Source organism: Apodemus sylvaticus, chromosome 20 (genome assembly GCF_947179515.1).
Source record: "Apodemus sylvaticus chromosome 20, mApoSyl1.1, whole genome shotgun sequence".
Taxonomy (NCBI): Eukaryota; Metazoa; Chordata; class Mammalia; order Rodentia; family Muridae; genus Apodemus; species Apodemus sylvaticus.
In genome coordinates this window covers 53,997,234-54,014,023 of record NC_067491.1, presented here as the reverse complement: position 1 = coordinate 54,014,023, position 16,790 = coordinate 53,997,234, and the positions used below count along the sequence as shown (strand labels likewise).

Sequence of the window (16,790 nt, the reverse complement as noted above, 5' to 3'; positions counted from 1 at the left end):
TCATTACTCTGAGACCTAGGGCTGGATGCTGGGGAAAAAGACCTCAGGGTCTCTAGTTCCAGGAGAGAGAGTACCTCTCAAAGCATCAGCCTGGCCCTGGGAGACTTGTTAGTGACTGCAGAGCTCTGGGACAGGAGCTCCAGGGACCCCAGAATATGACAATGTGGGTCCACAGCCCCTCCCTTCTTAGGCAGAGAGAGAGGCATTCACAGGGATGTAAGAACCTATCATAGCTATGGTGAGTTACATTCTGGCTACAGAAGACATCTGACCATCCCCACTTTAGGGAGAGATCTAAAAATGAATGGAGGTAGGGAAAATTTCAGATTGAACAGTGACATACTTCCATGGAGAGTCTTACGAAGGGGTTTCATTCCAATTGTGAGTTGGGTCTGCATTGTCCAGGAGAATCTGCAATGTTCTCAGAAGGAAACAGGAGGGAGCTCCTTCCAGCTCTGAACCCTGCAGACACAGAACCCTGGTGCACGGATGGTGGTGAGACAAAGAGGAGAGGGTTTGGGCGTGTGGGGCTACATGTTCCTGCAGCCCAGAGCTACATGCTACATGCTCCTGCAGCCCAGAGCTACATGCTACATGCTCCTGCAGCCCAGAGCTACATGGGCACACAGACACACAGACACACAGACACACACACACACACAGACACACACAGACACACACACACACACACACACACACACACACACACACACACAGAACACTGTAGGATGATAGATGGAAGCAGCAGGGGAGGGGCTCCAGCCTCAGGGGTTCCTGATGAGAAGAAATAGGAAAGGAGGGACCAGGCCCTCTCTCCCCAGCATTCCTGGTTCTCTGATTCCCGCACTCCTCAAGAAGGACCCCGGGTCTCTGGCTGTCATAGTGGGGATGACGCTGGCAGGTCCCTGAACACAGAACCCACAGGTAACCCCTGCAGGCAAGGGCTGTCCTGGAACCTTCTTAGGGTGTCCATTTCATGGGCTCCAAGTGAGCAGATGGGGATTTCAGGCCGCATCGAGTGACTTCTTGGATATGCTGGTCTTCTTGTCTAAGAGGTGGGACCATGAATCTGGTCCTGCGTTTACAACACGCCTCATCCAGGTTCTTTTAGCGGCCAGAATGCTGGGACCTTGAGTTCTGTGTTCGGACTGGGTGTCCAGCTCATTGGGAAGATGTGTCTCAATGAAAGGTCTTACTGCTGGCCGTCTAGACACATGCAAGACTGCCTGGTCTTCTCGGCTTCTGGGTTGGGAAGTCGGTCACAGCACCATTTGCCAACGGTGTGTTCATAGGCGTTCTCGTCACGTTCACAGATGAGGCTCAGAGGGATGCAGCCAGCTGCCAGGAGTCATCATGTCTGTATAAGTATGTTCTGGGGGTTCAGGTCCCGCACTTCCACAGCAAGCATTCTTCCCGCACTGAGCGTCTCCTCAGCCCAGCAGTGCGCCTTTGTTGGCCGTCTGCCTTCCCTGCTTTGTCTCTTTCTCCGAGCACTGTTGGGTCACGAGTTCTCATGTAGGATCTTTCTCTAGATTTAAATAAGCCAGTGATGGCCTTACTGTCTTCTTTCCCCATCTAAAGACCTTTACTTTGTGTCTGTGGCCATATTGCCACGAGGTGCCTGACCTTGTTTGTCTTCAGGTGCTGAACAAGATTAGATCTGCTTGGTACTTGGATGGGAGACCTAGGAAAACTGGCTGTTGTAGGCTTAATTTTTTTTTTTTTTTTGCTTTGTGATTTTTTTTTTAAGATTTAGTGTGTGTGTGTGTGTGTGTGTGTGTGTGTGTGCCACATACTATTGGATTTAATGTTTTTCCTTTCTTTTGTTTTTGTTTCATGTGTGTTGCATGTATGTTTGTGTAAGAGTGTTGGATTAGAGACAGTTGTGAGCTGTCCTGTGGGTCCTGGGAATCGAACCTGGGTCCTCTCAAAGAGCAGCCAGTACTCAGAGCCATTTCTCCCAGGACCTCTTTCTTTTCCTCTCCCTCCCTCTCCCTCTCCCTCTCCTTCTCCCTCTCTCTCTCCCCCCTGCCTCTCTCTCTGCCTGTCTTTGCCTCTACTGGGATTCAAGGAGTGCACCACCAACACCACCTGGTTAGTTCTTATCTTCTTATATGTCGAGGAGACATTTTTGCTGGCTGAGTAATAACTGACCGCTTCTGAGCCCCTCTGTCTCATCTGCAAACCAGTGACGATTCTCCTCCCCAACACCTGATGCCTAGCCTAGCCTCACTGCCCTGCCTTATTCCAGTAACCCTATCTCCTCTCAGGCTCCTGAGAAACAGCAGGACAATGGGACATGGCTGGTGACAGAGTTTGTGCTGGTGGGATTCTCCAACCTCCCAGAACTGAGGCCCACTCTCTTCATCTTGTTCCTCCTCACCTACCTGGTCACGCTCAGTGGCAACGCTACCATCATCACCATCATCCAGGTGGACCGCACTCTCCATACCCCCATGTACCGATTCCTGGCCGTGCTCTCCCTCTCTGAGACCTGCTACACACTGGTCACCATCCCCAATATGCTGGCTCATCTGCTGATGGAGAGCCAGGCCGTCTCCATCGCGGGCTGCCGGGCCCAGATGTTCTTCTTCCTAGGCTTGGGTTGCAGCCACTGCTTCCTCCTCACCCTGATGGGTTATGACAGGTATGTGGCCATCTGCCACCCCTTGCGCTACTCTGTGATCATGAGGCCCACCGTCTGCCTGTGTTTGGGAGCCTTGGTTTTCTGCTCTGGCTTCTCAGTGGCCTTGATCGAGACCTGCATGATCTTCTCCTCGCCCTTCTGTGGCGCAGGCCTCGTGGAGCACTTCTTCTGTGACATCGCGCCCGTGCTCAAGCTCAGCTGTGCCGAGAGCTCGCTCAAGGCGCTTGGCATCTTCTTCCTGAGCATCCTCGTGGTGCTGTTCTCCTTCCTCCTCATCCTCCTGTCCTACGCCTTCATCGTGGCGGCCATTGTGAGGATCCCTTCGGCCGCTGGTCGGCGCAAAGCCTTTTCCACCTGCGCGGCCCACCTCACGGTGGTCATCGTGCATTTTGGCTGCGCCTCCATCATCTACCTGCGGCCAGACTCTGGGGTTAACCCCTCCCAGGACCGCCTGGTGGCGGTGTTCTACACAGTGGTGACCCCGCTGCTGAACCCCGTGGTTTACACCCTGAGGAACAAGGAGGTGAGAGTGGCCCTGAGGAAAAATCTGGCGCAGGGCTGTGGCATATTTAAGTAAGGACTTGCATGTGTCTATTTGCTTCTCTAGTAATTAATACAAGTATATTTAAAAAGCACGATCTTCATCCTGGAACTCTAGCTCCCTACTGGGAAAATAGGAGGCAACCCTATGCCAGATGAAGTAACTTCTGTTTTTTGCCAGTGCCTGAGACACAGCAACCACAATAAAGGGCGACTTTATTCTTGGACTTGATGTGGTGCAATATGATCTGTAATTCTCAATGTTGGCCAGTGGAGGGCGCCACTGATACAACCCATGGACGGAGGGGCAGAGGGCAGTTTTCTTAACATGTTTTAATTTTTTTTATCATTTTAGTTTCTTATTTTTTTCGTGCAATATATTTTTTATTATATTCTTTCTCCTCTGAGATCCTCCTCACCTCCCTGCCCATTCAGCTTCATGTTAGTGATACCCCACCCCCCAACAGAAAGCAGCGTTTAAAGCAAAACTGTGAGTTTTAATGCCTCAGCGGTTAAGAGCACCGACCGCTCTTCCAGAGGTCCTGAGTTCAATTCCCAGCAACCACATGGTGGCTCACAACCATCCGTAATGAGATCTGACGCCCTCTTCTGGTGTGTCTGAGGAGAGCAATGGTGTACTCATATACATAAATAAATCTTTAAAAATAAAAAAAATAAAATTTTACTTGAGAACTTCATATATGAGGACTACATTTTCATCACTTCCATTTCCCACCCCACTCCAGCGTCCACCTAGAAGTTTTAACCGGGAGAAGGAGTGAGGACCATAGGCCAGAGGTGTAGCTCAGGGGAAATACATGCCCACTACATGTAAGGCCCTGGGTGGTTTTCTTTTGTTCTTTTCCTTTTTTTTTTTTTTAAATCCCCCTGACTGTTCAAGACTGCCTTTTGGTCAGAATCACACATTTAAGTGCAGTTTTTTAAAAAACCACTTTTAGTTTAGCTTCGTTTGTTTTTCTTTTTTCTTTTCTTTATTGGGGGGGGGGTGGCTTTTTGAGACAGGTTTCTCTGTGTAGCCCTGGCTGTCCTGGAACTCACTCTGTAGACCAGGCTGGCTTTGAACTCAGAAATCCGCCTGCCTCTGCTTCTCAACATTTGTTTTTCAAGACAGGGTTTTTTTTTTTTTTTTGTTTTGTTTTTGTTTTTTGTTTTTTTTTTTTTGTTTGTTTGTTTTTTTTTCTCTGTAGTTCTGGTTGTGCTGGAACTCTCTCTGTAAACCAGGCTCTTGAACTTATAAAGATCTTCCTGCCTCTCCTCCTGAGTGCTGGGATTAAAGGCGTGTGCCACCGCTGCCTGGCTGTTGGGTTCTTTGTATATTTCATTATGAGCCCATCATCTGATGCAGAGTTGGTGAAACGTTTTTCCGTTATGTAGGCTGTTTCTGTGTTCTGGTGGCGGTTGTCTTTCCTGGGTCGAGGCTTTTCAATTTCAATCCCAGTTGTCAACTCTTGGAACTATGTCCTGTGTTGTTGGCATCCTTTTCTTATGCCTGCTTGTGCCTAGGACGTATTTTCCTTAATAGTTTTAAGGTTTCATGCTTAGAGGTTCAGGTTTTACTTTGAGATCTTTGATACGGTTTTAATTGTGCAAGGTAAGAAGTATGCATCTAGTTTCATTGTTTTGGCGTAAGTATATCCACTGTTCCTCTTGCCACTTAGTTCATTTTTATTTATTTTTGTTTTGAGACAGGGTCTCACTGTGTAGTTTTGGCTGTCCTGGAACTTGCTGTGTAGAGCAGGCCCGCCGTGCTCAAGCTCATGGTTATCCTACTGCCTCTGTCTCCTGAGTTCTGGGACTAAAGATGCGTGCCACTATGCCCCGTCCAGCACCATTTCAGAAAGCCTTTTTCAAGGGACGGCTGTGCTAAACATTAGATGTTTCTGTGTGGGTTTGTTTCTGAGCCTTCTGTTTTGTTCCGTTGCTTGTCATCTTGTTTTGTGCCAGGATCATGCTGTCTTGGCACTAAGGCACTGTAGTATAATTTAAGATTAGCTACTGTAACATCTTTCTGCTTAGGATATCTGTGTCTACTTTAAGTCTTTCATCCATGATTCCATATGAACTTCAGAGTTTTCTTTTGGTCTGTAGAGAACATCTTTGCGATTTCGATGGAAATTGTCTTGATTTTGTACATGGTATTAGTCAATACAGGTCTTTTCACGTTGCTAATTCTGCTAGTCCACGAATACGGGAGAGTTTCTAGGTTCTAGCGTCACCTTTTAGTGCCATTTAATAGATGCTGGTCTGCCTACTGGTGTAGGGGATCTGCAGGGCTCCGCCCTGCTGGAGCGAAGGAAGAGTCGCAGCTCTGGAGTTGGGCCTCTTCCATGGTAGGGCCACAGCTTTCCTGGAGTCGGTGGCAGGCAGCAGCAGGACACAGTAGCCAGCAGTGGGCATCTAGGAGTCAAGGTGTGTGTGTGTGGCGTGGGGGGAGGAGGAGGGGGACGACGTCGAGCAGGAAGTGGCTGTGGACTCCATAGCAGCTTCCACAGTAATGCTTTGGGAGTGAAAACTCTTCCCTGGAGCGTGACAGCGATCTCAGATGATCTTTTATGCAATGACTTGTGCACTTCAGTCCTTGTGGATAGGATCTTATACACATTTTGGGGTGGGGTCTAGAGGTGGGTGCTTTCTATTGGCTTGGTCTGTGATGTTAGGGGTGCCTCATCTGCATGGGGAGGGGCTTCGGGTCTTTCACCTACGTGACTGATGGCCACGCTTCCCTCAGGAATGCCATCCATGGTCATGCGTTTCAGGACAGGAACTGTAGGGAGTGGATTTCGATGCCTACCATTCTCGATTATGAGACCTGCCTGGGCTTCTGAATCCGCTGGACCCTACCAGGTTTTCTGTTTGGTGGCCCGGTCCACTGCTCCACAGAGACAGAGAGACATCTATTCCACTTAGGGCTGAGTGTTCTAAGGTCTCTCATGCTGCCTAAAGTCTGTCTGTGAGTCTCTCTATATTTTCTTTCCTTTCTGCTGCAGGAGGAAGTTTTTCTAATGATGGCAGAGTGAGGTACTGTCATTAGGAGTCATTTTATTGCTACACAAAAAAAGCAGTATTTGGTTTTACCCTGGGTCCCTGAGCTATCTCGCGTCAGGTTCTTAGTTAACCAAACCACGTCAGGTTTGGGTTCCAGCTTGTGCTGAAATCAAATCGGATATTGGTTACTTATCTCACAAGCTTTGTGCTACCATTGCATGAACATATCTCGGAGGTAGCAGACCACTGTAGTCAAAGGGTTTATGGTTGGGTTGGTGCTTATGTTTCTTCCTTGGTAGCATTCAGAGTCCCTTCCTGTACCAAAAATCCTAGAACACAGGACAGTGCTCTGTGTGGGTACCACCTTCTCTGTAGAGTTGTTTCTTTGTTTCGAAACCATGGGATTTTTCTGTCGGGACAGATGTTGCATTATGTGTCTTGTATAATGCATACATACTCTTGTATGTAGTATTATCTTTCTAAGACTGATTGAATTTGCTTATTAAAATCTAAATTTGTGCTTTCTTTTTGTGTGTGTGTTTTTGGTATTTTTTGAGACAGGGTTTCTCTGTGTAGCCCTGGCTGTCCTAATTTGTGCTTTCTTAAATTTGCATTATCCACATATTTCCCTAACTTTTAAGCTGAATTCCAATAAAGGTTCTTTTTCTTTATCAATCATTGGTGATAAAAGATCCAAGAGTCATGTGTGTAGAATTTAAGGTTTATAAAATATATTATCAGTTCGCCTTTTGATACAATCATACATACCAATATTTCAGTGGGATTCTGAAGACAATTCACTAAATTTTCACGCCTTGGTTGCGATTTCACACTTTTGTGTTGTGATTTTGTCCTGAAGAAACTGGAATTCTTTAAATTCAACATCTTTCTCATCAAAATTTGACTATACTGAGGTCTTGAATGAAAGCCATATAAATTATTAACCTATGACTTTATTTATTTTTTCCATATTTTATTGGATATTTTTTTATTTACATTTCAAATGTTTTCTCCTTTCCAGGTCTCCCTTTTAGAAAACCCCTATCCCCTCCCCATTCCCCTGCCTCAATGAGGGTGCTCCCCTGCCTCAATGAGGGTGCTCCCCCCCCCACCCACTCCTGTCTTCCCTTCCTGTCATTCCCCTACACTGGGGCATTGAGCACCCTCAGGCCCAAGGGCCTCTCCTCTCACTGGTGTCCAACAAGGCCATCCTCTGCCACATATGCGGCCAGAGGCATGGGTCCCTCCATGTGTACTCTTTGGTTGGGGTCCAGTCCCCAGGAGCTCTGGGGGGAGGGGTCTGTCCTGTTGACACTCTTGCTCCCTCCATGGAGCTGCAAACCCCCTCAGCTCCTTCAGTCCCTTCTCCAACTCCTCCATCAGGGACCCCCTAGCTCGGTCCCGTGGTTGGCTGCCAGGTTCCACCTGTGTCTTTGTCAGGCTCTGGCACAGTCTCTCAGGAGACAGCCATATCAGGCTTCTGTCAGCAAGCACTTCTCTGCATCCATAACAGTGTCCAGGTTTGGTGACTGTATATGAATTACCAGGCAGGGCAGTCTCTGGATGGCCTTTCCTTCAGTCTCTGCTCCACACTTTGTCTCCATATTTCCTCCTGTGAGTATTTTGTTCACCCTTCTAAGAAACACTGAAACATCCACGTTTTGGTCTTCCTCCCTCCCTCTTGGGCTTCATATGGTCTGTGAATTGAATCTTGGATATTCCGAACTTTTGGGCTAATATCCACTTATTAGTGAGTACATATTTTCAAGTTCCATCCATTTGTCTGAGAATTTTATGAAGTCATTGTTTTTAATAGCTGAGTACTATTTCATTGTGTATATATATACCACATTTTCTGTATCCATTCCTCTGTTGAGGGACATTTGGTCTGTTTCAGTTTCTGGCTATTATAAATATGGCTGCTATGAACATAGTGGAGCATGTGTCCTTATTACATGTTGGAGTATCTTTTGAGCATATATGCCCAGGAGTAGTATAGCTGGGTCCTCAGGTAGTACTATGTCCAATTTTCTGAGGAACCTCCAGACTGATTTCCAGAGTGGTTGTACCAGCTTGCAATCCCACAAGAAATGGAGAATTGTTCCTCTCTCTCTACATCCTCACCAGCATCTGCTGTCACCTGAGTTTTTGATCTTAGCCATTCTGACTGGCATGAGGTGGACTCTCAGCGTTGTTTTGATTTGCATTCTCTGATGACTAAGGATTTTGAACATTTCTTTAGGTGCTTCTCAGCCCTTTGAGTTTCCTCAGTTGAGAATTCTCTGTTTAGCTCTGTTCCCCCTTTTTAAATAGGGTTATTTGGTTCTCTGGAGTCTAACTTTTTGAGTTCTTTGTATATATTAGATATTAGCCCTCTATTGGTAAAGATCTCTTCCAAGTCTGTTGGCTGCCATTTTGCCCTATTGACAGTGCCCTTTGCCTTACAAAAGCTTGGCAATTTAATGAGGTCACATTTGTTGATTCTTGATCCTAGAGCATAAACCACTGGTGTTCTGTTCAGGAACATTTCCCCTGTGCACATGTGTTCGAGACCTTTCCCCTACTTTCTCTATCAGATTCAGTGTATCTAGTTTTATGTCGAGGTCCTTGATCCACTTGGACTTGAGCTTTGTAAAGGGAGATAAGAATGGATCAATTTGCACTCTTCTACCTGCTGACCGCTAGATGAATCAACACCATTTGTTGAAAATGCTGTCCATATGAGAATCATAATAAATTATTAACCTGTGATTTTATTCTATAAACGAAAGCCCAATGCCAATGAGAACAACCAGCTTATAATTAATTACATGTAGCCAGTGCTTCAACTACAATTAAATATAAACAGATCAGCTGATTTCATGCTTGCTTCTTTTTGATTCTTAACATCTAAACAGCCTTTAACTAGAAGCTTCTTCACAATGCATTGCTTTGTTAAATTGGTGTATATTCCTTCAGTTTACATCATATTTGGGACAAAACATTCTATGTAGTTATTATTATTCATTTTCCATGATTTAACAGTACTTCACGAACAAATTGAAAATTAAGTCTAGCAATTTATTTCCATTTTCTCTTTATTTATTATTTTATTCTGACCACAGTTTTCTCTCTGCTCTCCCCTAGTCATTACCCCCACCTCCCTTCTTCCCCAGATCCATCCCCTTGCCTCCCAGGGATATCAACCAAATGAGGCATAACAAGCTACAATGAGACCAGGCACATGCCATCCCACTAAGGCTGGACGAGACAATCCAGCAGGAGGAAAAAGGTCCCACACGTAGGCAAAAAAGTCAGGGTCAGCTACCACTTCCACTTTTAGGGTTCCCACAAGAACACTGAGTTACACAACCATATGCATATGCAGAGGACCTAGGTCAGATCCCTACAGGCTCCCTGATATCCGTGAGCTCCCAGAAGTTCCTGTCAGTTGATTTTGTGTCCTTGTGGTGTCCCTGACACCCCTAGTTCCCCAGATCATTCATCCCCTCCTCTGCAGGACTCCCCTATTTTCACTTTAGAACTTCACATGTGTATAAACGTTAAAGATTGTTATGAGTGTATATGTGTTTTGTCATGTTACTTTATTGTTCTTTCTTTGTTTATTGCTTGATGTTTTTTAAATTTTGTATTTGAAAATCCTTCATATAAAATATTTTGATCATATTTTTTCTATGACAACTCTTCCCAGATCTCTCCATTTTCTAACCTCCCAATTATGTGCTTTCTCTCTGTTAAAAATGTCTACCTTTGTCCAAATGATGATCTCCTTTGCCACAGGAATTTCAATTTCACGAGGGAGGGTCCATTTATTAGTTGCCTATGCTAATGGTATTCTGTTTAAAATGTCTTTTCCTGGGTCAAAGAGTTCAAGGCTATTCCCCGTCTTCTCTTCTATTAGGCTTAGTGCATCTGATCTTTTGTTCGTGTTTTTTGATCTATTTGGAGTTGAGTTTTATGCAGGGTGGTAAGTGTGGTTCTATTTTGATTCTTCTACATGCAGACATCCAGTTTGACCATTTTCATTTGTTGAACTTGCTTTCTCTTTCCAGTGTGTATTTCTGCCTTTATTAAAATAAAAAAATCAGGTGTCCATAGAGATGTGGGTTTATGTCTGGGTCTTCAATTCAATTCCATTGACCAATATGTCTGTTTTGTGCCAAAACCACATTGCTTTTATTACTATAGCTTTACAGTACAACTTTAAATTGTTGATAGTGACATCTCCCACAGTTCTTTCATTATTCCAGATTGCTCTAGATATCCTCTTTTATTTTTAAAGTTGATTATTGTCATTTCAAGATCTTTGAAGAAATGTGTTGGAATTTGGGGGGAATGCATTGAATCTATAGATTGCTTTTAGTAGGAAGGCCATTCTTAATGATTCATGAACATAGGACATCTTTCTATCATTTGATATCTTCTTTAATTTTTTCAAAGTTGAAGTTTTTATCATACAAATCTTTCACTTGCTTGATTAGAGCTATCCCAGATATTTTATAGTATTTGTAGCTATTGTCAAAGGTGTTTTTTCTTGATTTCTCAGTTCATTTGTCATTTGTATATAGGAGGACTACTGATTTTTTGTGAGTTGACTTTGTTTTTTCTATATTTATTTTATATGAATACACTGTAGTTGTCTTCAGACACACCAGAAGAGGCATTGGATCCCATTATAGATAGTTGTGAGCCACCTTGTGGTTGTTGGGACTTGAACTTAGGATCTCTGGAAGAGAAGTCAGTGCTGTTAACTGCTGAGCCATCTCTCCAGCTCTGTGAGTTGACTTTGTATTCATCTACTTTGCTGAAAGTGTAGGAGTTTGCCAGTGGAATTTTTAGGTTCACTCACTGATCACTACTTATCTGCAAATGAAGATACTTTGACTTCTTCCTTTCCAATTTGTATACTTTTGATCTCCTTTAATTGTCTTGCTCTAGCTAAGACTTCAAGAACTACATTGAACAGGTATGGAGAGAGTAGACAACCTTGTCTTGTTCCTGATTTTTGGTGAAATTGCTTTGAGTTTCTGTTCATTTAAGTTGATGTAGACTATGGGCTTGCCCTAAACTACCTTTATTACGTTGATGTATTTCTTATATTCCTAATATCTCCAAGAATTTTGTCACAAAGCAGTGTTGGATATTGTCAGAAGCCTTTTCTGCATATAATGAATTTATTATGTGGTTTTTGTGTTTCAGTTTGTTTATATGGTCAATTACATTAATCTATTTTTGTATATTGAACCATCCCTACATCTTTGGGATGAGACCTAGTTGATTTTTTTAATGTGCTCTTGGATTCAGTTTGAAAGTGTTTTATTGAGTAATTTTAGGGGGCGGGATTCTCTTTCTTTGGTCTTTGTGTGGTTTGGATATCAGGATAACTATGGCCTCATGAAACGAAATGGAAATTACTTCTTTTTTTTTAAAAAAGATTTATTTATTTATTATATGTAAGTACACTGTAGCTGTCTTCAGACACCCCAGAAGAGGGTGTCAGATCTCGTTATGGATGGCTGTGAGCCACCATGTGGTTGCTGGGATTTGAACGCGGGACCTTTGGAAGAGCAGTCAGTGCTCTTAACCGCTGAGCCATCTCTCCAGCCCTGGAAATTACTTGTTTCTACTTTGTGGAATAATTTGAGGAATGTTGGCATTAACTCTCATTTGAAAGTCCAGTAGAATTCTGTGCTAAAACCACCTGTTCCTGGGCAATTTTTGGTTGGGAGATGTTTGATGATTGTTTCTGTTTCACTAGGAGTTATAGGTATGTTTAAATTGATTAAATTGAGTAAATTTTACTGATTTACCCGAAGAATGAATGAACTTTTTGTTTCATTGTTCTTTGTACTGTTTTTTGTTGTTGTTTCTATTTTATTGATTTCGGCCATGTGTTTGATTATTTCTTTCTGTCTACTAATTTGCAATGTGAATTCTTCATTTTGTTCTACAGGTTTCAATTGTGCTGTTACATCATTAGTATGAGATCTCTCCATTCATTTTTAATGTAGATACTTAGTGCTGTGAACTTGCCTCTTAGCAAAGCTCTCATTTGTGCTATAAGCCTGGATATGTTGTATATTCATTTTTATTCAATTTTAGATAGGCTTTAATTTGTCTTGACCAATTTTTCATTCAGTAGCAAATTGTTCCACTTTTGTAACAAAAGTCTTCTATTTGTTTGTAAGTTTGTAAGTTTTCTATTGTTTCTGTTGTTGCTGATTTTCATCTTTAACCCATGGTGGTCAGATAGGAAGCAGGGAGTCATTTCAGTTATGTTTCTTGTATCTGTTGATACTTGCTTTGTGTCTGAGTGTGTGATCAATTTGGGAAAGTTTCATGAGATGGTGAGAAGAAGGCATATTCTTCCATGTTTGGGAGAAAGGTTCTGTAGATTCCGTGGTAGGTCCCTTCGGTTTATAGAGACTATTATCTCATCTATAACCTTCAGCATGTCTCTGTTTAGTTTTTGTCTGGATACTCTGTCTAACAGAGACAGTGGGTCATTGAAAGCATCTGCTATGAGTGTGGGAGGCTCACTATGTGATTGACGCTGTTCAAGTGCTTCTTTTACAAACTTGGATGTCCGCGTTCTCATGGAATAGATGTTAAAAATGGCAGTGCCCTCTTGGTGGATAGTTCCTTTACTGAGTTTGGAGTGTTCTTCCCAATCTCTTCTAATTAGTTTTGATTCAAAGTTTATTTTGTCAGATATTAAAACAGTTATACCAGCCATCATTGGGGAATTGAGACCATTGATTGAGAGCTATTGATGACCAATGATTATTGATTCTGATTGTTGCTGTTGTTACTATTTTGATCTGCTGGTCTGAGATTATTTCCTGTGTTTTTCTTAGGTACAGTTAACTTCTTCAGCGTGGTGTTTTCCTTCTAATTCCATCTCAGACTGAATTTGTAGACAGATATTGCTTACATTTGTTTCATTATGGAAGGTCCTACTTTCTCCATCTATTGTGATAGAAAGTTTTCCTATATATAGTACTCAGGACTGGTATTGAGCTGTAGAACATCTATCTGTCTAAGGTCTTCTGGCTTTTAGAGTCTCCACTGAGAAGTCAGGTGTTATTCTAATAGGTATGCCTTTTTATGTTACCTGGTCTTTTTCCATTGCAACTTTTAATATTCCTTGTTCTGTATGTTTAGTATTTTGATTATTATATGCTGAGGGGACTTTCTAGTGTGGTCTATTTGCTATTCTCTGTGTGTCTACATTGATAAGCCTCTCTTTCTTTAGGTTATAATTATTTTGTCTGTGATCTGTTGAAAATCTTTTCTTTTCTCTTCTTTTTTTCCCTTTGGTTTTTCTAGATAGGGTTTCTCTGTATAGCCCTGGTTGTCCTGAAACTCACTATGAAGACCAGGCTGGCCTTGAACTCAGAACTCAGAAATTAATTAGCCTGCCTCAGTCTCTCAAGTGCTGGGATTAAAGGTGTACGCCACCACCTTGTGGCTTAGGTGGTCTCCACTTTCTAGCTATTGTAAATAGAGCAGCAATGCACATGGACCAGCAAACATCTCTAAAACTGGACATCTAGTTCTTTGGGTGTTATGCCTCAGAGTAGCCTAGTTTTAGTTTTTTTTTTTTTTTTTTTGCTGTTGTTGTTGTTTTGTTTTGTTTGTTTGTTTTTGAATTCTTCATACTGATTTCCACGGTGGCATTCCCAATTTGCAGTCCCAGCAGTGAATGAGGGTCCATCTTCTAACCATGTCTCCAATACCATTTGTTATCAGTTGTCTTCTTGATCTTATACATTCTGACTGGGGTGAAAATGAGGACTCCAAGTAGTTCTACTTTGTATTTTGTCAAGGTCCAGGTAAAACATTAAGGCCTAAATGGAATGATAAGGGCCTAGGTAAAGTGTCGAGGCCTTGGTAACTGTTCTCTGGCTAGCCTGCCATTATAAGGAAACTTTCTCATATGTTTCTGCTGTTACTAGGAAACTTTCTAATGCCAAGTTGATCACATACGTATTCTGTTGTGTTCTGTGTCCTTGGAAACCAATCATCATGATAGAAGTCAATAGAGTTGTTTTTTATAACACCCACAATAAGCTTGGGCCTAACCACCCACCACCAGCACTTCCTGTACCAATGTATATGATTTTATTAGGCATAAGCTACCCCTGGAATAGACCCCAACATAAGAGAGACACCTGCACCAGTATAAAAAACAATTTGGGATAAGACTTCCATTTTGCACTCCGTCTCTCTGGAGGGTCCTCCTTAGCTCAGGGGGACACTCACCCACACATGACAGAGCAGAGTACCCACCACTCCTCCCGAGTGGCACAAACAGTCCCCGTTTTCCCGCCCGAACCTTGTGAAAGCGGGCTGGAAATGAACGTATGGCCGGGAACTGGGAAAACAGGCTTCCTCATTCTCTAAGTGAAAGTACCCGACGAATGAATCGGTTAAGGGGCAAGGAACAGGCACAATTAGCAGAAGGGGGCCTCCAAACATGGTGGAAGGGGAGGGTGGTGACGACACATTTGCCTCTCTCATTCTTAAAACACTCCAGTGCTCCGCTTAGGGTTTTCTGTTTCATTTTCTGCTCCAAGTGGATATTAGCTGGAAAACTGGAATACCCAAAACATAATCCACACATCAAATGAGGTACAAGAAGAATGGAGGAGTGGCCCCTGGTTCTGGAAAGACTCAGTGTAGCAGTATAAGGCAAAACCAGAACGGGGAAGTGGGAAGGGGTGGGTGGGAGAACAAGGGGAGGGAAGGGGGTTTATGTGACTTTGAGGGAGTGGAGGACCAGAAAAGGGGAGATCATTTGAAATGTAAATAAAAAAATATATTGAATAAAATAAAACAAATCCTGCCAAAAAGCAAAACAAAACAAAAAACCCCCCAAAACAAAAATAAACAAACAAAAAAAAAGAAAAAAATTAAAAAAAGAAGAAAAAAAAAAGAAAAAGACTTCCATTTTGAGTACTGGTTGAGTGAAGTTCTTAAGGCTTCCCTGAGAACTGTCATCCTATTTGGCAGAAAGAAACATGTGCGTGGGCAACTGACACCCTGGTTGGCAAGTTAAGACATGAATGTTGAAGTCCCATCCTGATAGAGAAGTTAAGACATGAATGTTAGAGAAGGCAAGTCCCCTACTACAGTTGAATATCCCAAACCATGGGAAAAGGTAAGTGTCCAACAAAGACATGTTCCTAAGGAAATCCCCCTATGCCTAAGTCCTGATTGGTGCAATAACTTGGCACAGATGTTTGTAGATTTTAGGCTTAAAAAGACCTGAAGGAGCTGGGTGGTGGTGGCGCAAGCCTGTAATCCCAGCACTCTGAGAGGCAAAGGCAGGCAGATTTCTGAGTTCGAGGCTAGCCTGGTCTGCAGAGTGAGTTCCAGGACAGACAAGGCTACACAGAGAAACCCTGTCTCAAAAAAAAAAATCCCCCAAAAAAGACCTGTAGGAACTGTGACCCCCTTAACTTGGGGTCACAGTTTGGTTCCTGAACCAGGACCATAGCCATGATCTATCAGTCCTGGGTTGTATGCTCAATAAACTACCCCTGTCTGACTGAGATCGGTGTTAGTGTAGTTTGTGAGGTGATTCCTGGACCCCAAGACATTTCCCTAATAGCTAAAGATGTTCACTACCTTTTAAGGTATTTCCTAGCCTTTTGCTTCTCCTCTTCCTCCTCCTTCTCCTCCTCCTCCTCCTCCTCCTCCTCCTCCTCCTCCTCCTCCCACACTTTGCAGGCTGTCTCTTCACTTGATTAACTTCTTTGCTGTGCAGACTTTTTAGTTTTATGACATTTCTTTTGCCAGTTATTGGCCTTAATTCTTGAGTGTTCTTGTTTGTTTTCTGTTGCTGTGATAAAACACTGACCAAAACTCAACTTGGGGAGGAAAAGGTTAATTTTGTTTTACAGTTTATGGCCTATCACTAAGAGAAGCCACAGAAGAAACTCAAGCCAGGACCTAGAGACTAGACCATGAAGTAATGCTGATTGCTGGCTTGCTCAATGTGCCTTTTTATATAACACAGGACCACTTACCTACAGTCGCACTGCACACTCTGCGATCGGCCCTCCCACATCCATTGTGCATCAAGAAGATTTTCCACATATTTGCCTACAGGCCAACCTGATAGACAGTTTTTTTCAGTTGAGGTTGTCTCTTCCCAGATGATACCAGTTTATGTCAGGTTGACAAAGACTAGCAATCAGCAGATGGGGGGAGGGGTCCTATTCAGAAATTCCTTCTCCACACCTGTATCATGCAAGGGACTCCCTATGTTCTAGAAGATTCGGTGTTTCTGATTTTATGTTGATCCATTTGGAGATGAATTAATTCTATGCAAGGTGATAGATTTGGGTCTAGTTTCACTTTTTTACATGTGGAAATCCAGGTTTTCCACATGTTTGTGGGAGGAGCTATCCTCTCCCCTGGTGTGCGATTTTTGGTGTTTTTGTTGACTGTCAGATTCATGTTCTTAAACTTGGGTTTTCTATTTGTTCCACCACGTCTGTCCAGGGTATAACGTGAACTCTGGGATTGTGATTCCTTTAAGATTGTCCTTTTTGCTCAGGGCTCTCTGCCTCTGGTGGTTTTTCTGCTT

General features: G+C 43.2%; 1 protein-coding gene across 1 annotated transcript; it reads left to right on the top strand.

Annotated features, from left to right (window-relative positions):
• The first annotated feature begins 489 nt into the window (after positions 1–489).
• Positions 490–3,224, top strand: LOC127670555 (olfactory receptor 10T2-like). Its single transcript, XM_052165065.1, has 2 exons — positions 490–495; positions 2,271–3,224. The coding sequence occupies exons 1-2, from the start codon at positions 490–492 to the stop codon at positions 3,222–3,224; spliced, it is 960 nt and encodes a 319-aa protein (XP_052021025.1).
• The last annotated feature ends 13,566 nt before the right edge of the window (positions 3,225–16,790 follow it).